This window comes from Furipterus horrens, unplaced genomic scaffold (assembly GCF_987537825.1).
Source record: "Furipterus horrens unplaced genomic scaffold, mFurHor1.1.pri manual_scaffold_6, whole genome shotgun sequence".
NCBI lineage: Eukaryota > Metazoa > Chordata > Mammalia > Chiroptera > Furipteridae > Furipterus > Furipterus horrens.
In genome coordinates this window covers 155,688,345-155,708,966 of record NW_028327176.1, presented here as the reverse complement: position 1 = coordinate 155,708,966, position 20,622 = coordinate 155,688,345, and the positions used below count along the sequence as shown (strand labels likewise).

General features: G+C 36.4%; 2 protein-coding genes and 1 pseudogene across 4 annotated transcripts in view; 2 read left to right on the top strand and 1 right to left on the bottom strand.

Moving 5' to 3' along the window:
* The first annotated feature begins 1,343 nt into the window (after positions 1-1,343).
* FAM162B (family with sequence similarity 162 member B) lies at positions 1,344-10,710 on the top strand. Of its 2 annotated transcripts, none has more exons than XM_090280614.1 (4): positions 1,344-1,612; positions 1,748-1,856; positions 4,965-5,073; positions 10,025-10,710. In XM_090280614.1, the coding sequence occupies exons 1-4, from the start codon at positions 1,441-1,443 to the stop codon at positions 10,121-10,123; spliced, it is 489 nt and encodes a 162-aa protein (XP_090136740.1). In that variant the 5' UTR covers positions 1,344-1,440; the 3' UTR covers positions 10,124-10,710. The 2 variants fall into 2 exon arrangements, with proteins under 2 accessions (XP_090136740.1, XP_090136739.1); XM_090280613.1 differs by having other exon boundaries at positions 1,745-1,856.
* Positions 10,711-11,711: 1,001 nt separating this feature from the next.
* On the top strand, positions 11,712-13,685 carry LOC150007664 (ribulose-phosphate 3-epimerase-like protein 1; annotated as a pseudogene).
* Positions 13,686-17,115: 3,430 nt separating this feature from the next.
* KPNA5 (karyopherin subunit alpha 5) overlaps positions 17,116-20,622 on the bottom strand; it is a 56,997-nt gene continuing 53,490 nt past the window's right edge. For both annotated transcript variants that reach the window (XM_090280611.1, XM_090280612.1), the window contains one exon: positions 17,116-17,867. In XM_090280611.1, the coding sequence (XP_090136737.1) occupies positions 17,680-17,867 (188 nt within the window). In that variant the 3' untranslated portion in view covers positions 17,116-17,679. The remainder of the gene's footprint in view (positions 17,868-20,622) is intronic.

Below are 20,622 nucleotides of genomic sequence, written 5' to 3'. Positions count from 1 at the left end.
TTCATGAATTAAAATGTCCTTGTGTTATGGAACTAAACCAAAAAAAAAAAGTGAGAAGAAAGAAACCATAACATTTTCTGAAGTGCAATTTTGTAGCAGGCACATTTCAGAGGGGTAGCCCTAACCATTCTTTCTAAACAGCTTCCACCCTACCCCTGCTTACTTTTTTTAATCCTGTTTTGTTTTGTTTTTTTCTTCCTCTACTAATCCCACTTGACATTGTTCACTGTTCTGCCCAGTTCTGAGGAGTAGCTGGCATAGAGTAGGTTTTTTGTAGTCATTGAATGAATGAACTTGAGAGATAAAAATCCTTGTTTTACAAATGAGACCAAAACTGATGGCTTAAATGACTTTGCTCATGATTGTGCAATTTTTAAGTCACAAATAAGGAGTTTAAACCTTGGTATGAAGACAAAGCCCATGTTTTTTCTGCAATAAGTCCTCTAAATGCACATTTATTTACAGAGGTATGGCTCTGTCTTCTTTTGTTAAGCATCATTATGTGAAAGACAATTCGAGGTATAGAGATCTTGCCTTCAAGAGCCTGTCAGTGTAGTTACTAAGGGGGAAAAAAAGCATATCTTCAGACCCAAGTGAAAGTATAAGGCCATATCTAGGTGTGGAGGGACTCTCACAGACACTGAATAAGAGGCAGGTGAGCTGGGCCTGGTCGGGGTCTCCAGAGCACTTTCACCTGGCTGGGGTCTGTTGTCCCTGGAATATGAGTAAGTAAAATAAGTAAATTCCTTCAGCACAGACAGCTTTCCTACAAGCCCTTTCCCTGAGTCCCTGTTCCCATCTAGACATCAAGGAACAGCTGATAGGTACTCTGCTTTTAGCAGAGGTAAGATAGAGGAGGGTAAAAGAAAGGCTCATTTTGAAGACAGTCTGGAGAGTTTGTGGTCTTACTGAGAAATGAACAGGTGGAGAAAAACAGTTGTTAACGCCTGAGGTTGTGTCGCCTAGAAAAGAGAAAAAGCATGGGCGCAGAGAAGCTTGTTGGTTGTCCTGACGCGTACTTGGTAAACATCTGCAGTGTCCTACACCTGAGTTTAAATTTATTCTCTTGTACACCAAAAAGTGGAACCAAAGGGTGAAAGTCTGATGGAAACAGGCTTTCTTTGTACAAAGAAAGACATGTCTTTAAAATGAGCTGCAGGAAATTATCTCAAGAGATGGGGAGTCTACTCGCTGAGAGTTTTCAAGCAGAGGCAGGCCGCTTTCCGGGCCCAGCCTGCAGAGGGAATCTGCGCCTAGGGTCGTGACGCCCTAATCTAGGGTCACAGGCCGGGGGCGGGGACCGCGAGCCGAGTGTACGCGCGTCAGAGGCTCCGACAGCGCCTCCCAGCTCCCCTGGGAACGCCGCGTGCTGGGACAGGGGTGCGGGGAGCTCGCACTCTGGGTTGACCCGCAGCTGCAGGCGCGGGAGCTGGGCACAGCATGCTGCCGGCAGCCAGGAGCCTCCAGTGCCTCCTCCCGGGGCGCATCCTCCGCTGCGCCCCGGGGGCTCCTCGAGAAGCCGCACGAAGGCGAGTCGTGGCTCTCCATCCCCAGGGTCTCCCCCGCTACTCCAGCAGCGGGACCCCCGGCAGTTCTGGGTCCCAGGGTCCAGGTGAGTCAGGGATGGGAAGAGGGCTGCGGCAGGGCGGGCGAGGATCCAGGACTCTGTCCAGGCGTGAGCGCGCGCTGATCTGCTGTGCCTTGGCTCTCTCGGTTCCTCCATCCATCCCTGCCGCTTTTGCAGCAGGGAAGGTTCACAGGGTCCCCGCCGAGCACAAGCCTTCCCAATTCGACAAGAAAATCCTGCTGTGGACTGGGCGTTTCAAAGCGATGGAGGACATCCCGCCTCGAATCCCGTAAGTGTGATCTGTACTGCGATCTGAGTTTCGCACGCTGGGGAGAGTTGGGCCCCGGGCTTCGAGGGGCGCGGAGTCCATCCACAACCCGACCTGGGTGCACCCTGGAATGGAGGCCGCCTTAGTGTCACGCAGTGCTTTACAATAATACCTACGACCTTAAGGAATTTACCTACGCCCTCCCATTCGCGTAAATGTCAAGTTCCCTGGCTGAACAGTGGGTAGCTAAGCGTGCAGTGAGATTGCTCTAGTTGGGTGAAAACCCAGAAGTTCAGTGGGCACTTCTCCCCAGACTCAGACACCTGCCCTCCGCGAACTCCTAGCGGTGAGGCCGTGGAGCTTTGAGACCAAACAGAAGGCGTGATCCGCGAGTGCACCCCAGGTGGCTACCTGGTCGCCCAGAGTCAGGGGCGGGTGGCAGCTCCCAGCAAAACCCAAGGAAGGATCATGGCCCATGTGTCGGAGGGAAAAATCTCTGGGAAGAAGCAGCATCCGCGTGACCTCCTGGTGGGGGCCGCCTGGCGTACGTAGTGGCTCTACAGCCTTCGGAGCACCGGGTTTAGTCGGGCTGGGACCCCGAGCATCGCTGGGTTCCTCACCACCCCAAACCCAAGAAAAGGGTTCTATAAATGACACAATAAGCTGACAACTTCACCTCCAGGGGAAATGTAACCTGTTTTGTTTTTTTTTTTTTTAATGGAAATGTAACCTGTGAAAAGTATTCTTTCTGCATTTTTGCAAGGGTGTGGGTAAAAAGGAAGGAAACCAAGAATTAAATCAATCTAATACCTTTTTTAAAAATAGAGTAGAACTATAATATCAAATAAGAACTTAAGATGTTCTGAATATTATCGTTGTACAATATACTCAATGCCTATTAGAATAGATAATGAACCCTAGACCTACATCTTGTTTTTCACATATTACCTACACTTTCCTTGCTTATTAACTTACAAATTACCAAAAGCATTTTAATTAAATGAATAAATAAAACGTGGTGGGGAATATCCACTCAGTAACGAATTCTCAAACCTTTATTCCTTTCCTGGATCAAATTATTCAATGAAGAATAGGTATAGAATTTGAAATAACATGGAATTTGAAATGTGTTGTCCACATTTAATCATCCACAGAGGCTTTTTTAATATTATTTTTAAAGTTTCTTTTCTTTGAGACCTATTCACTCCAAACTGCAGAAATTAGCCTCAGCAAGCTAAAGCATCACCCTCGATTTTTTTTTTTTTTTGAGTTCTAGTGCTGTAACACAGTAATCAAGAATGTAAAGAACCAGCATTATTGTAAATTAATGCTTGTCAAGAGACACTAGGCCCTGGAGGAGGAAGAGTGTATAGGAGAGATAAATGGTATTGGGTAAAAAGAATTTAATTTAACTTAATTTAGAAAGAGAGCATAGATCCAGTATTGCATTAAGATAGTTGTATGTGTGAAGAGACCCATTTTATAGAAATAATTTAATTTCCTTGGGATCACAGTTAAAAGTAATATTATAAACAGGGAAATTATTTATTTATTTTTTAACTTTCAATCTGTTGTTTAATTTTTTTATTTTTTCATTGCAATTTAGTCCCCATATAATACCCTCCTCATACAACACCAAACAGGGAAATTTAACTTTGAACAAGATGCTTATGAAAAGTATTATAGTTTTGCATTGGAAATATGAAAGTATTGAATATTCTTCGCTTTTTAATTTTCTATAATTTTTAAAAACATTATTACCTAAGACAGATATGCCTCTTTTGCTTGTTAGACTTACAGTGTAAACAGCTTTCACTTTTTATGCTCTTAATGGATATATAATTACCAAGTGACCTATAATTGTACCAGCCACTAATGATATTTAATAATAACTGTCCTTTTTCTTGTTCTTTCAGTGCTAAACTAATTTGGTATAGTAGATGAAAGCCAAATGGATGAGTAAAAAATATCAGGTCTTTTAGGTTCCATCTGGAACAAAAGTCAACAACAAATATAATCCAATAATGTCTTCATAGTCATCTGTTTGCAACTGACATCTTAATTTACATTAATCTGCCTAAAAGCTTAGACTAGCTACTGGTTTTCTGTGCTCTTTCAAGTAGAAAAGTTTTTCATTTTTAAGAGAAATTGCAATTTGTCTCTATAGAATTTTTTAATGTAACTGCATTTTATTTAAACTTGACATTAGATAAGAAAGAATACTGCTGAATATGTTCTCAAGAATCATTTTTTATTTATATCATATGTATTTATAAACTTCCACTTCATATTATTGCAAATTGTTAAAGTTGATTTCAAAATACAGGCCTACAGGCATGATTACTTTTGCAACACTACTTTGTAAGTAGTATTTTTAAATTTTGGGGTAACTTGCATATAATTTTATTCATGAGTAAGACTACGCAATTTCCAAGTAACCATATAAAAGGTCAGAATTATAATAAGAAAACAAAGGAATATTTTCTCTTTTTTGACAAATTGTTGTGATTTTAATCATTTCTTTTGAAAGCTTCATGCAAAAACCATGAAGGAAACACCTTTTCTCTATAGTTATTCTTACAAAAATATGTAATGTATTATAACAATATAATAACAGTCATCCTCATAAAATGTATAATAAATAGTCTCTTTAATTGAGATGCGATGGGAGGTGGCAAGAAGAGATTGGGAGGTCAGTAAAAATAAAATGATGAAAATTAGTTTTAAAAAACAGCCTGTTTAAAACTGAAAACAAAGACCACTTAATAAAACAAGGACTAAATGAACATGAGTCATAGACATAGAGAAGCTTTAATTCTTACTTTTATCGCCACTGCCTCCCCCCAACCCCCATCCCGCCATCAGTGAAAAACATCAGTTCTATTTTAAGCAATTAGAATCCAAATACTACACTGTGGTTTTGCAGTGGCTAACATTAGTTAATACCTAAATAAATGCCTGCTAATTTGAAATTAATAAGATAATGCCTAGCATCTGGAGATCTTTCACATCTGCAATTTGCATTTGGGGAAATTTTTGGAATATTTACATTATAAATCATTGTCTATTATGCCACTCAGAAAATCATATTGCTTTAATGTAATTAACAGAATACATATCTTGATTTAGGCCAGAAATGATAGATGCTGCAAGAAACAAAGCTCGGGTGAAAGCTTGTTACATAATGATTGGACTCACAATAATCGCTTGCTTTGCAGTGATAGCATCAGCCAAAAGGGTGAGTACCTCTTTAAAATATAGACTTTAAAACAGAAGACAGACAGAAAAGTACAGGGTGTTTTCACTTGGGATTGTAGGGAAAATAGAAGTGAATTTTAAGAAATATTATGAGCTTTCTCAATTTCGGGATTATTGTTGTTCTTTCAACATAAGAATAGTTTTGTGTTAGGCACCCTGAGCCACACCCACATACATCTATCTACACTGGAAATAAACATGTTCATGGAAATTCGAGTCAATAAGTTATATACGCTGGAGGGACAAAAGCTTGTTTCCATTTGTAAGATAAGCAAAAACAAAAAACAGAACAGTTTATTACCTGATTAAAAATTTGCACATGAAGAACTTAGCTGTATGAGAGTTATCCAGACTAGATAATTCCTTAAATCATGAACTCAATTAGCTATTGCATAGATTGTGAAATGCAGAAGTTGGAAGTAATCACCAAAGCTGACTAGTTTGTTTATATACTATCTTCAATGTGTGGTTTCTAGATAGAAATTAAGGGTTAATTAATTATTCTCTGATTTTATTTCTTGCTTCCCCAAATCTTTCCACCTGCTGATCACTTTTTACCATGAACAGCAGCTCCCACACATATTAGGAGACATATAATACATCTTTATGAGTCTTCTCCAGGCTTAATTACTCTATCCCTAAAACCTTTTTCTATTTGAAGCTCTCCTTTGGACACACACTAGTTTATTAATATCTATGCACTGTGGCACCTACAACTAAGCCCACTAGAGTGTGATTATAACTTTGTTTATGAATATTGTGTTTTAGTAGTACAGTAAGAGTCGGGACTAGATTTTGACAGCTGCATGCACAGAATAGTTTGCTTGCATCCACACATCTTAGTTCTCTGGGCTCATGCCCATTTATTTTTATTATCTTGGCAGAGGACTTATGCCTTGAAATTATTCTCATCAAATGGAAAATTTTAAAAATATTTTCTGTGCTGAACACTTAAACATAGAATTAAGAAATTTGGTCATCTCTTATCTTTAATCTGCCCTCGACAAAATGACTGCCCACCAAGTTAATGGTTTTCAAGCTCTTAAATGACAGATTGAAGCCTGTTGCTGTCTGGATCCTCCCCGTTTCATACCATCTTCTCTTTGTTCACTATCTCCCATCCACACTGGCTCTTTTCTCTTTGTTAATACCAAACTTATTCTCCTCTCTAGGCTTTCCTTCCTTTCCTTGTTCTTGCTATAGATGGCTTCTTCTCATTCTCCTCGGAGAAAGCTTGGCTAACCATCCGATCTAAATGGCCTCTCCCAGGTACTCACTGTTTTGTCATCTTTCCAGTTGCTCGTGAGTAAATTATACACATCATCAGTCCTGTTGGCTCTCTTTTAAAATATATCCAAATTGGACAAGTTCATCATCTCTCCCGTTGTCACCCTGGTCTGTTGCTTAGTTTACTGTACTATCTTCTAAAATAGTCTCACTGTTGTCCCTCTTGTCTCTCTCCAACTCACCTTTCATTCTGAGTCATTAATGCAAGTACCTTAACTAAGATTGTGGCAGATGGAGGTGGAGAAAAGGTTAGAAATTTGAAATATATTTGGGGGAGGCACAAAGAATAGAACATTGATAAATTCAACATGAGAACAGGTGAGAAAATGGAACAAAGAAGCCCAAAAGCCTGGGATTTTTACTTGAACAACTAGATGGATAATGAATCCATTGGTTATGGCTGGAGGAAGAACTGGTAGGCATGACAGTCCTCTGTTTTAGATATGTGAACAGTGAGTTGCATGTTAGCTACCAATGTCAAACTTTTATTCTGCTAAGGACATTGTTTGCTATTTCGTCTAAGAACCTATGTGGGGGGGGAGGGGCAGAATTATCTTCTTGAGGGTGGGCAGGCCCCTGGTGGTATAGACTTCCCTGCTAGGTGAGAGTTCTAGCAGCCCATCTATGCATGTACCAGCTGGCATTGTTGTGAGAGGCTGCATTCATCTTCAGTAAACTTTTTTTGAAGACTGTTTCAATGTGTTTGCCCATTTTGTTATGGGTGATTTACGAGCACACCTGCTCACATCACGCTGAGTGTTCAGCAGTTTTTGACCAAAAACAGCATGACTCCCATGCCTCACCCTCCCTATTCACCTAATCTCTCCCCGAGTGGCTTTTTTTGTTTCCCTGGATGAAACAAGTCCTCAAAAGGAAACATTTTGCCCATGTGGAAGATGTGAAACAAAAAAACAACAGAAGAGGCATCAAAATCAACAAGTTCAAAAACTCTTTTGAGCAGAGGGAAAAATGTCTCAATAGGTGTATTACATCAAAAGGAGAGTTCTTTGAAGGTGACAGAATAGACAATTTTTTATAAATAAATTCCGTTTGGGGGAGGTTCCTCCTCATATAGCTTCCCTTACTTCTGAAAAAGTCTAAACTGTCAAACTTTGAAGATAGCCCCTTCCCCCAGTGTATCTGTTCTCTCTCCACCTGTTATGAATGTATGTTGCAACTTCTAATTCTATTCTCCATGTCTCTTCTCTATTCTAATTTTTTGTATCTTTATCTCTGTACTGCATTTAGATTATTTCCTCAGATCTATTTTCTAGTTAGAGTTCTTCCTAATTATGATAATAATTATATTTTCTTTTCACAGGTGATTTTTTCTTTTCCTCTCAGATAAATGTCTATTTTCTTTGCCAGTTCCTATGGATGGTGAGAGAAGTTTTAAAATTTCATAGGGGTGCCCATTACTAATACTTCCAACTTTTATTGGTAGGTCAATTCTATGCCCAAGATCCAAATCCTGGACATGCCTGTTGGTATAGAGTTTAAAATACCAGGCCACTGCTGTCAAAGCCAGTATTTTTGCCTAATGCTCCCGTGATGAAACTATTTCCTTCTATCCTGGCTTCAGTCCTTCTCATCCTCCATCAGCTCATGCCTTTTGAGTTCTTTTCATTCCAGGTACCTGAGGATTTCCCTTTATTCATTTTGGGCTAATATTTTTTGTTACTTTTTATCCAACAATGATATCTCTGTGTGCCAGGAGAGTGTGGGGCAGATTTCTGACATCAGCTGCCCTGTTGCCTGGAAGTCTAGCAACTGAAGCAATATTTTTTTTTTTCAGATTTAATGTGTTTTATTGATTAAAATATTACATTTGTGCCAATTTCCCTTCCCTCTGCTCCCCTCCACCCGGTGGCCCCCCTCCCTCCAGTTGTCCCCCCCTTTTAGATTATGTCCATTAGTTGTGCATACAGTTCCTCCCAACCTCTCTCCGTCTATTCCATTCCCTCCTACCATGATCCCCAATTCCTATATCATCTCCCTCCCTCTCCTCACTCCCCCTCCCTGTTGACCTCCCCCCAATATGCTTCCCGTACCCACAGTTCCTTTTCCACTCTCGTTGCCTGTTTAGTTTGCCTTTGTTTCTTCTCCCTAGCTTCTGTTTTTTAAACCAGTCCCTTTAACATCTCATATAACAGTGGTTTGGATCTAATGAACTCTTTCAGTTTTATTTTGTCCTGGAAACACTTTCTCTGTCCTTCTATTCTGAATGACAATTTCGCTGGATAGAGTATTCGTGGTTGTAGGTTTTGGATTTTCATTACTTTGAATATTTCTTGCCAGTCCCTTCTTGACTGTAGGGTCTCCCTTGAGAAGTCAGCTGATAGTCTAATTGGGACCCCTTTGTACATAATTCTTTTCTTCTCTCTTGCTGCTTTTAAGATTCTCTCTTTATCTTTAATTTTTGACATTTTGATTATAATGTGTCTTGGAGTGGTTCTCCCTGGGTCCAGTCTCTTGGGAACTCTCCTTGCTTCCTGGACCTGCAAGTCTATTCCCTTCCCCAAGTCTGGGAAGTTCTCCTTTATTATATTTTCACTCAATTTTTCAAGTTCTAGTTCATCTTCCTCCCTCTCTGGCAAACCAATGATTCTTATGTTGGGCCTTTTATAGCTGTCCCAGAGGTTTCTGATCCTCTCATCGTTGCTTCCCATTTCCTCTCTCTGCATTGGTTGACTGCTTGTTCCTTCTCCATATTCCAGTTTGTTGAAATGAACTCTGGATTTTTTTTCCTCACCATCTGTCTCGTATGCGGTTTTGTTCCTTTCGTTATAAATGTTTTTCGCTTCTTATCTTTTTCCTGCTCCTTTGTGAATTCTGTAAGCCACCTGATAACAATGGCCCAGAACTGAGCCTCTGACAGGTTTCTTATCTGTTCATCTGTCAGGTTCTCTATCTGCTGCCTGGTGAGCTGTGTCACCAGGATTTCTATAGTTGTCTGCCTCATTTTGACAGATGCGTTTTGTTTTCTTGGGCCGGCTGTAGGGGGCAGTGCCTGTGTATGCGTCACAAGTCAGCGACCGGCGCCTGTCTGTGACCTATTTCGCAGCCCTGTGGTGCTTTCTTTGGGGGCGGGGGTCCAAGATGGATTCACACAGTTATTCAGCTAGGAGACCGGGATCCGTCCTCCCGCCCCCCTGGGCCTCACTGTTCAAGGCGATGTGGTGGCTGCTTTCCCCAGCGCTGGGGTCGCGCACTGCCAGGGGCCCGACCGCAGCCGGGATTTCTTGCTGCCCCGCCACGGTCTCAGGTGCGATCGCAAACAGCGCTGCCCTCTTTAACTCTTACCTGCCCAAATGGCACCGCTGGTTTATAACTTCATATGTTGGGCTTCCGTGTAGTTTTATTTTCTGGAATTTCTAGTTATCCTTTGTTTTGAAGTAGTTGTATTCCTCTCTAGTTGTAGAGGGAGACCTAGCGTGTCCATCTAAGCCTCCATCTTGGCCGGAAGTCTCGCCACCAGCAATATTTTTTCTATACCAAAGTATGATTTTCTTGGATACTCTTTGTGGTATATGTTTTAAATTACTTTTCTCTCTCCTTTTCACAGAATCTCTCCTATATATATCTACCTAAAACACAAATTTTTTCTCAAGAGTTACAATGCTTTTGTTTTTGTTTTTTTGCAGGCTGTAGAAAGACATGAATCTTTAACAAGTTGGAACCTGGCAAAGAAAGCTAAATGGCGTGAAGAAGCTGCATTAGCTGCACAGGCTAAGTCTAAATGACATTCCAAGTGGTGAAGAGTTAATCAGAATATCATCACTATTATGAGCAACAATATAAGATAGGTAAAATAGAATATTTACTATGACATTTTTTAGTGATAAGAAGCACAAAGTCCTCTATTTTTACTTTTTAGTAAACTTTTATTGAAACATACAGACAAGTACATACACAGTAAATAGATTTTACATAGTGAACACACCTGAGTAACCACTGTCCACAGGTCAAGACATAGGACATCATCAGCAACTCAGAAACCTCCTCTTTACCCTCTGTCACTTATTACCCTCCAAAGGTAACCATTGTTATGAGCTTTATCACCATACATTTGTTTTTGAACTTTATATAAATAGAATTGCACAGTATGCACTTGTGAGCATAGATTCTTACGCTCACCATTATGTTGTAAGATCTATCCACAAATTATGTGTAGCATGAATTCATTTACTTTTAGTGTTAAAATAGTCCATTGTATGACTGTCATAATTTATCTGGCTGTTTGGTCGTTTTTGGTCATTACAGATAAGTTAAAATGAACACTGTGCATATATCATTAAAATGTTGTTGAACTAAAATCACTAAGGGCTCTCGAAATCTAATTTCGAACCAAAGTTCTACTGTATTTGGTATTTGAATAGTCCCTCTAGTTACCCCTTTTATAGTTTGTAATTAAGTGGAACAGGTTTAAAAAGTCTTGTAAACCAAGAACTATTCATTTCAAAATCTATTTTAAAATTATGCAAGTATTAAAACAGTACTTGTCAAAGCAATTTAACAAAGACAAACACTAAAGAAAGAAAACAGGTATCGGTGGTCCTCAAACTTGTTTAAGTTTTAAAACAGCTTATGTATCTCCTCTTGCATTTTTAATTTAGCATCTATATTTTTAATTAAATTTATTGGGATAACACTGATTTAAAGTATTACATAAATTACACATGTGACTTCTGTATAATTTTAAATCATAAATGTAAGTAGTTGAAATGGCATAATTTCCAGCTTATTGTATATTAAATGTACCTTGCATATATTTTCAATCATAACCTTGAAGCTGCATAGTTAGCTCACTCACTTTATGGAGGATCTTTGTAATTTTAAGGAAAAGGCCAGTCCTTATTGTCAAACTATTAAGTCAAATCAAACTTATACTTTGTTAGAAAAAGTCTTATTTTGATTTGGAAACGAAAATGTTAACATACATTTCCATGATGATAATCTCATGCCTGAATTCAACTCTAGGATAGAGAATGCAGGAAGCATTGCTGAGATCACCCTTGGATGAACCAAGACACTGCCTGCTTTAACATTTCACACACCAGCTCTTTGCTTTGCCCTCATGGAACTCTTTCTCAGCAGCTATCCATTGTTGAACTCGCCATTTTGTCACCCAGAAGTGTTTTGCAACACATGGAAAAGCATGAGTAAGATTCAGAATGAATGACAAGTACCCTTCCTTCCTTCCCTCCTTCCTTCCTCTCCTTCTTTCTTTTCCTTCCTTCCTTCCTTCCTCTTCTTTCCTTTTCTCTTTTCCTTCCTTCCTCCCTCTCACCCTCCCTCCCTTTCTTTGGGCACAATAATACAAAGTTGATTATGAGAAGAGGTGAGAAAGAATTAGCACACCAGTCTTTTCTCAGACAAATCAGTCTAGGAAAGAGTATAAAAATCTAGAAACCTATTTTTGAACCAAAGTTCTACTGTATTTGGTAATTCTCTTAAAAATATCTTACTCTGTATGCTTCCTTGAAAGTTTCTGTGCACCTTGCTCCTGGGGAATTCTAAATATTATAGGGAAAAAAATTCAATGAAAATGTTTATAAGGATAACTTCAATGGTTTCCACTTCTGGTTAGATGGAAAATTAGATGTCTAGAGAAGTCATCTAGTATTGAACTAAAAATTCTGAATAAAGTAATCCTTAGAGCATCTTTTAACACTTGGCTGAACTGTTGGGAAAAGAAGGAAGATGCTTGCTATAGATAATAAGAAAGTAAAAATCCAGGGAGTCAAACCAATCTAAGGCTGGCTACTATTTGCCAAGTAGGCATCTGGCTATCCTAGTGGGTCACATGTGAGGAGAACAGACAGAAGCATGAGGCCTGTAAAAGCTGAGAGGATGGCTAGCCACAGGAAGCCAGAATCCCAGAAAGTTTATACTTCACAGGATTGAACTAGAGTTTGGTGGTGACAGCGGTGTGCCTGTATCAGTTAGGGTTCTACCACAGAAGCAGAACCAGTAGAAGAAAATTTTATGCATATATATGGAGAGAGAGAGAACTGAGTGGTTATAGGTTCAAGTGGGAAAAAAATAAAAATGGTGAAAATAAACATTGTGTACTCTAAAAGTATCTAACTTCTTGGTCAGAAAATATACATAGCATGTAAGTTGAGCAAAATAAGATTCTTGTATTGAGAGGAAGGTAAAGGTATCAACTTGTGATTTTATTAAGTTCAATATATATGTTAAAATCCCTAGGGTAACTTAAAAAAATATAAACTTTCAAACAAGTAGAGATGGTTAAAAATAAATAAAATTAGTCAAAAGGCAAGAAAGGGAGAGAAAAAGACAGAAAAGAAAAAAAAGGAGAAACGGCAAAATAGCATAGTCAATGAATCCAGATGTAGTCAGAATAATAAACCAAACTCTGATGAGTAAATATAAAAATACTTTGAATGTATTAAAAACAATAATATTCTGCATACAAAGTACACAACTAAAACAACAGAACAACAGAGCTGAAAGTAAAATGATGGAGAGAAGATATAGCAGGCAATTCATAAGCAAAATATTGCTACAGTAGCCATATTAACATCAAATGAAAGAAACTTTTAAGAGAAAATGAATTACTAAAGATAGAGTATCACAACATAGTGGTAAAATATTCAGTTCATCAAAAGGTATCATCCTCTTGGTAACCAGTACCAGGGCATCCAGCTGCAAAATTGGCCTGTGCACCCTCAACAGCAATCTGGCAAATTAGGGGCTGAGAGCCCATAGGTGCTAGACTCAAGAACTGACATTCTGCACTTGGATGCATTTGGTTCCCAGCATCACCTATAGCCACCCTGTGGTAGAAAGCTCCACAAGCAGACAGGCTTTGACATTCATATGATAAATGTCCAGGCTGGAACAGTGAGTAAAGCCAATGGCTGTACCAGAAAACAATCAATGTAACTTTCATCTTGAGGTGGCTGAGAACCCAGCACTTCAGTTAAAGGCAGTTGTGAGAACAATATGAAGTTAATTAACCTTGCCATCAAGTCAGGAACTACAGGTGAGTATTTGGCACCATTGGCTAATTAGATAGAGACAGCCTTGGTTATAATAGCAGAACCTGGGTTTAGAATGCATGGATTCACGGAAGACAGGATGCCAAAGGTTCACCAGTTGATGGTGGAGTGGATGTTGACAACGTCCATAAATGTATGGTCAGGAGGTAATATGACTGGACTACCCAGCAAAGACATTGTGAGGAGTGAAGACATATTTGTCATCAATATGTTAAAAAAGTTTGCTTCCATGCTGCTCAGAATGGCCATTCAAAAGTCAACAAATCAGTGTTGGTGAGGATGTGGAAAAAAGGGAACCCTCAGTCACTATGGAAAACAATATGGTGGTTCCTCAAAAAATTAAAGAGAGAACTACCATATAACCCTGCAATTCCACTTCTGCACATTCATCTATGCCCTGGCAAGGCTCGGCTGGAGCATCATCCTGTACACCAAAGGGTATATGTAGGGATTCCTGGGAAGTTGAACTCCACTGCATACTGAAGTCTATTTATTGACCTGTACATTGTATTTTCCTAAGTTTTTAGTAATTCATTTGCCTCTAAAATTGCAGACTACCTTATCAGGAACGCTACCCTAAAAATAACTGATCCAGTTACTTTCAACTACTCTGTAATTAACATAGTTTCAAATACTGAAAGGAATTAAGCCAGCCAAAGCAAAAAAACATGGTGACAAAAGATGAAAACAATAGGTTAGGAGGACTTAGGCTTGGCTTCTTTGTGAGCCTATGTTCCAAAGTACATTAAGAAAGTTAAACCCTCTGATTTCTATTAGGTTTAAACTTTATTTCTTAAGTAAATGTATTGTACTGCATTAAATAACAGAAAAGAAAAAAATAATCTCAATTAAATATGTGAATATGTCCACTAATTGCCGAGGCTTGAGATACATAAACTGGACTTTTTCCCTATTATAGCAAAATATATAGATTCTAAAATATAAGCAAATATACTGCTTCAATCACATATGCTATAAACAAGTCTTATTGATTTTAAAAAGTGGATGGAATTTTAATCAATGAGTGCGTCTTCTTTTGCTCTGCTAGGAATATACATATAATCTAACAACAAATGAAATAGACACATATATAAATGCAATTGTAAAATAGTATTTTATTATTTTTAATAAGAGTGCTGTAACATTTCATAATATTGCATACTGCTCAAATGTTGGTTTATTTAGTTAGGCAACAATATCCGCATCCCCCATCCCACTCCCCAACCAGAACTTAAAGATGCATTATCCTTTTAAAGCCCTATGATATTGGCTTCTTATATGTCACATTAAATAAAACAGTAATGCTGTGAACTGAGTAAAGGTTAACAATACTTAGATTTCAGTTTCACAAAGCAACTGGTAGATTGCTGAATTTAGGACAGCAACAAGAATCCATTAAGACTTCGTATGACTTACTTTTTCCATAATGCTCCTCCTTAAGAGAAGAAAAATATGAAGGGCAAAGGTAATGCTTCTTTTAGTCCTTTATCAGACAAATCAAGCTTTAACTGCAAATAGGTTTTATAGTTTCAAATGATATGTTATTTCTGTGCCAGCAAATTTTAATACTTTTTATTTTTCCCTTTCTTGTTCTGGTACTACCAGTAAGTGAACAAAATGACACTAAGAATTAAGTCGTAGGAACACCTTTCAAAATAAAACTTACAGATTAAAAAAAAAGTTACTTACAAATATAAAACAAGTAAGTACACTGCATAGATTAGTAAAATCAAACACAGACAAAATAAAACACTAAATTTACTTAAATAAATGTAAAGGACTTTCAAGTATCCTTGATTTAAGAAATTAATGTTTTAATTTTTTTGGCACAATTTCTCTCAGATTTAAGTATAATGAATATTAGGAAAGCAAGTTAAAAACATTTTTTTCAACAAGAGTCAGTGAAGATTAATGAAAACACATTTTGGAGCATTTTAAACAGTACAGTTGAAAGTAGTCATGTTTAAAAAAAAATTAAGAATAATTATTTTTAGTCTTGTTTCAATAGTCATCACCACGCCAACAGCTGATCCCAGCTATTACTGTCCCTTGCATTCAAATCTAATCAAATTAATTACCTAAGTAACAGAGCAATAAAATTAAATATAATTTTATATTTGCTTAAAATATGGTCATATCTGTACTTAAGAGATAAAATTTTTATTTTACTGGCAAAAATTTAAAAATCCTCCCCACACAGATCATTCTATACATGTTTGTGCACACACGCACGCACACATATATTGTTTTTTCTTCTATAAGAACTATTTGTTTGAAAGATGTGGTTTAAGAGATTTGTTAATGTGACTATAGGGTCCTCAAAAGCAGGCACAGCTGGCTAGTTTATGAATTATGCTTCATTATTAAGTTCAACTGAATAGAAAGAGTGGAATACCCTGTCACCTTCTATTTAGAATCATCTATACCACAAAAAAGTTTTTATCTGATAAATTCATCATCAATTATTTGCTAATCTTTAATATAACCACCCTGTTCTTTTGAACATATGTAATGCAAAAGAAACCTTTTATACTAAACTTCGTAACTTCTACTGCAATAAAAAGGGCACAGATACAATCCTCTACTTAATATAAAAGAGGTTTGGCAGATACAGTCAGCATGATGGACATCAGTTAAACCTGTATTTTATAGCTGTAGGTTTAAGTGTCTTGCCAAAAGCTTATTTCATGATATATAATTTACAAAGTGTCATACTAGTTAAAAGTATTCATATATACATTTTTCTTCTTGTAACATGCCTCTGATTTCCAGCAGAAACATTATAAATGCTATCATAAATGAAATCTTTCTTTACAGAATAGACTATGAATCATATCAAAAATGCTTTAGTTCCATCTTAAAACAGCTGTAAACTAATTTTTAAATAAGTATTTTAGTTATATAATTGGAAATGTAAGTAGCCTATAAATGAAAAGACAGAGTTCAACAGTACTGTTTCTGCTTAGAAAACTTTACCAAGTACAGTACTGTGAAAATAACACACAGACACATATATATGTATCCATAAATAAATATATAAGTAATTTTTCTATTGAAACTTTTTTTAAAGTTTCAGTTTGAAGAGGTTTTGCCTTTAATACATAAAACACATATATGGACCAATCTGATACAAATGTAATATAATGCACTGATTGGTAACAAACAGCGGAATGACCCTCTGAGTATTACCAAAACCAAAACAAACAAAAAACCTTAATATACCTTTCAACCATATTAAAGAGTCCTTAGAAATTTTCATTAATATCATCTTTTAGTGTCCAAACATTAAGTATATTTAATAAACTTTAGCACATATCAAGGTGATTTCTTCAGGATAATTTTGCCATTCAAGTACCTAAATTCATTAGTGAACAGAAAATGAAACTTTTCAATTACTACTATGAAAAATCAGAGAAAGAATTACAGTATTATTTTTGTTATGCAACACTACTTTAGATTCATGATGGCATCCCTTAAAATGGTGCTTTTTAAAATGAAGAGTGAAAAATTTCAAAAATGGTAGCACATTTGGTCAAATTACAAAATACACTAATATAATAGCATTTATATGTTAAAAACACAAATATTTAATGTTGTGTAATCATTTTAATGTGCTCAACATGAAGAATGACTTCTCTCTTCACAATTGCCACATTTAATTGATTATCAGTACAATATTTCTGTGTTTTATAAATTTTATAGCATTTTTTGTTGTAATTTTTTTTGCAAAGTATAACCTACAGCACAGTGATTTCTAATTTAAGGTAATAGTTATTTTCACATTCTAATTTAGATTTTATACTATTCAATGCTTCTGAAGCTTTTCTGTTTTCTTTTTGCTTCAAGGTAAGAGGTAGACTGAGTAGAGATTGGGCCCGTCAGACTTACTGCCAAAACAATTATAAATATCTGTACTGCTAATATGCAGTTTCCAAGAATGCTAGAAAAAATTCAGAACCATATGTAATACTTTACCAAAGTTCTCCTTTCCAAGCTTAAGTTAATAAATAATGTCATAATGTATTTGTTTATAAATAGATTAAGAAACAGACAAACACTAAAAGACATAAATACAGGCACATCAAAATAAAATAAAAAAACTATACTGGGAGATTGCAGCTGAACAGAAATTTTTGTTTTGCTTTTAGAAGTGCATCAACTTCTTTCTTGTTTGTTCTGCATAAAAACACAAACATTCCTACTGACATGGTAACAAAGAGGAGAGATCTGAAAACTACCCTTTTTAGCCATTACTTTTTTCCTCCACAAACTTAAAGTTGAAACCCTTCCATTGGTGCTTCCTGCTGCTGAAATACAAACTGTTGTTGGTTTCCATCCACCTGAGGCACAATGCGGGGGTCGTCGTCTTCTACACCGAAGTAATGTTCAATCAGATCAAAAGCCTTTTGGTAAATCTCTTGATTTTCATGGCTTTGCAGAAATTCAATTTTATCTAGACCTATTATTCAAAGCATATATATAAAAATTGTTAATCAAGTTTCAACATTAGTATTTAAATCAAAATAATAAATCAATAGCATCCATCAGTCCACTTGGCAATGGGACTGTTATTTTTATCTAATTTTTGTACATACTGTAGCTAACACTGATGTCTTTTAGTTCAAAAATGAGAGTATGGGGCAGTCTGGTAAGAGGAAGCAGCAAACATCTGGGAGTAAGAAGATCACCGACTCCACTCTGCTAAGCTATGTGATTTTGCCCAAATAAGCTTGTTCCTCTATACTTTGGTTTCTCAATTTTATTTTTTATTACTTTCTTCCCCCACTGGTCCAAGCACTTTTTAAAAAATTTTTTTATTTGAATGAAATACTTCATTCTATTGCTATTAATGTTTTGCTTTGTTTTTATTTACTTATTTTCAGGTTTTCAATTATACTTTATTGTTTATGATGTTATAGTTGTCACAGGTTTTCTCCCTTTTCCCACCTCCATTCAGCATCCCTCACCACCTCCAGCAATCCCCACACCATAAATGACAGTTTTAGATTAAGTAATTCCACAGGTTCTTTCCAGAGTAATTGTACTAAGTAAAAAGCACAAAAAGGGAAAGCAACAAAAGCAAATGGAAAAAGTAAAATGTGTGTAAACTAATGCACACACTCTCTCATAAATGAGCCAGAGGGTATCAATATATAATAAATGAGTACTATTTGCAAATCCAATATAGCTACCATATAATTTACAACAAGTACAACTTATAAATGAAACTGATAGCTCACAAGAAAAAATATCTACACCTAAGTCTGGGTGATGCTGAAAATAGTTTTCATTTCATTACAGATAATCCTCTTTAATTATATTATTGCAGAATAGAAAGAGTTAGCAAAGTAGTCACATCTATACACAATCACAAAATAGCCCAAACTCTCCCATAACTTGGGGTCAAAATAATACTGTAGTAAGGAAATATTCTTAAATCTGATTAATATCTTATAATTACATAGTATCTGAACCAGTGACATTATATAATTTTGAAATGAAAATTATCCCAGGCTTGGTTTAAGAATCATAAATAAAAGCTTGAATTAACCATATAATGGAACTTAAGTCAGAAGTGAATATTTAATAGGAACATACTAAAAGGAAAAAAAAAAGAAAACTTAGATTCATGCCTTATCCAAAGATAGATTCATGTAAGTTAAGTTAAATGTTTTAAGAATCCAATCAGAAATATCTAGCCAATAAAACAGAATTCATCAAATCTCTGTAGGGGCAATGACTTTGTAAACTTTGAAGGAATAAAGATTAGATTGACACATTTATTAAACATTAATGAACATGGTTTACCTTATTAAAATAAAAAGGTAAAAAGTAGGAGAAAAGTCACATTAAAGTAAACAACTGTAAAATAAAATTAATTTAAATTTTTACAAAAAAGATAAGAATTGAACTATAATAAACATGCAATTTGAATGAGAAAATACACTAACACAAGAAAAATACTACCTTCTACATGAAATAAAACAAGAGAAACATAAAAGTAACTTGGTGATACCATTTTATATCTGCTAACTCAGCAAAACCAACAAAACAAGGGGTTGTAGATTCATACAATGCCAATGACACTGTCAAGTAACACACCTTGGGAAAGCAAAACAAGAAAGCATACCAAAAGCTTAAAAAGAAGTTTGTGCCTAAAATTCAGCAATAGTATTCCTAAAAATTTATAGAAATATATTATTTCAACATACAAAATTATATTCAGAAAGATGCTTATTTTAGCATATGTAAAGTGGTAAAGAATATGGAAACAAACTAGTGATCAACCAAAAAAATAAAACTGCACTCAATATGGCTGAAGCAACCTGCAATATTCACTCAACATTATGTGGCTATTAAAAGTTACACATGTGCCCTTGCTGGTGTGGCTCAGTGGATTGAGTGCCACCCTGCAAACCAAAGGGTCACCGGTTCAATTCTCAGTCAGGGTACATGCCTGGATTGCAGGCCAAGTCCCCGGCTGGGGGTGTGCAAGAGGCAACCACACATTGATATTTCTCTCCCTCTCTTTTTCCTTCCCTTCCCCTCTGTCTAAAAATAAATAAATAAAATCTTTTTAAAAAAAGGTTATATATATAAAAATATAAAATTTCTCCAAAATGTTAAAAAGTGTAACACAAATCTACATATGCACTGCAGTTATAGCAATGTAAAGTATTTGTGCATAAGGACAAAGTCAAAAGGAAGTCAAATAATGAAAAGAAATTGTTATGGTAGTAAAATTAAGGGTAACAAATAATATTTTCAAAAATATTACACTGCTTTTACACAAAATATTTTTATGGAACTGGAGGGGGCAAATGCCTATGGAAGATAATTAAGAACTGACTAACTCACAACAAAGTGGGTACAGAAGGAATGTACCTTAAAATAATGAAGACCATATATGACAAGCCCATAACTAACATGATACTCAACAGTGGAAAGCTGAAAGCTTTTCCTCCAAGATCAGGAACAAGCCAAGGGTGTCCATTCTTAACACTTTAATTCAACATAGTATTGGAAGTCCTAGAGCAATTAGGCAATACAAAGAAATAAAAGAGATCCAATTCAGAAAAGAAGCGAAGTTGTCAATATTTGCAGATGACTTAATATTATATATAGAAAATCCTGAAGATACCACCAAAACACTGTTAGAACTAATCAACGAATTCAGTCAAGTTTCAGGATACAAAACAATATGCAAAAATCTG

Excerpts from the sequence above, each read along its gene's own strand:
- FAM162B (XM_090280613.1), top strand. The coding sequence starts at position 1,441 with ATGCTGCCGGCAGCCAGGAGCCTCCAGTGCCTCCTCCCGGGGCGCATC. Across the intron at positions 1,857-4,964 it reads GACATCCCGCCTCGAATCCC|GCCAGAAATGATAGATGCTG; the intron begins GTAAGTGTGATC and ends ATCTTGATTTAG. Across the intron at positions 5,074-10,024 it reads TGATAGCATCAGCCAAAAGG|GCTGTAGAAAGACATGAATC; the intron begins GTGAGTACCTCT and ends GTTTTTTTGCAG.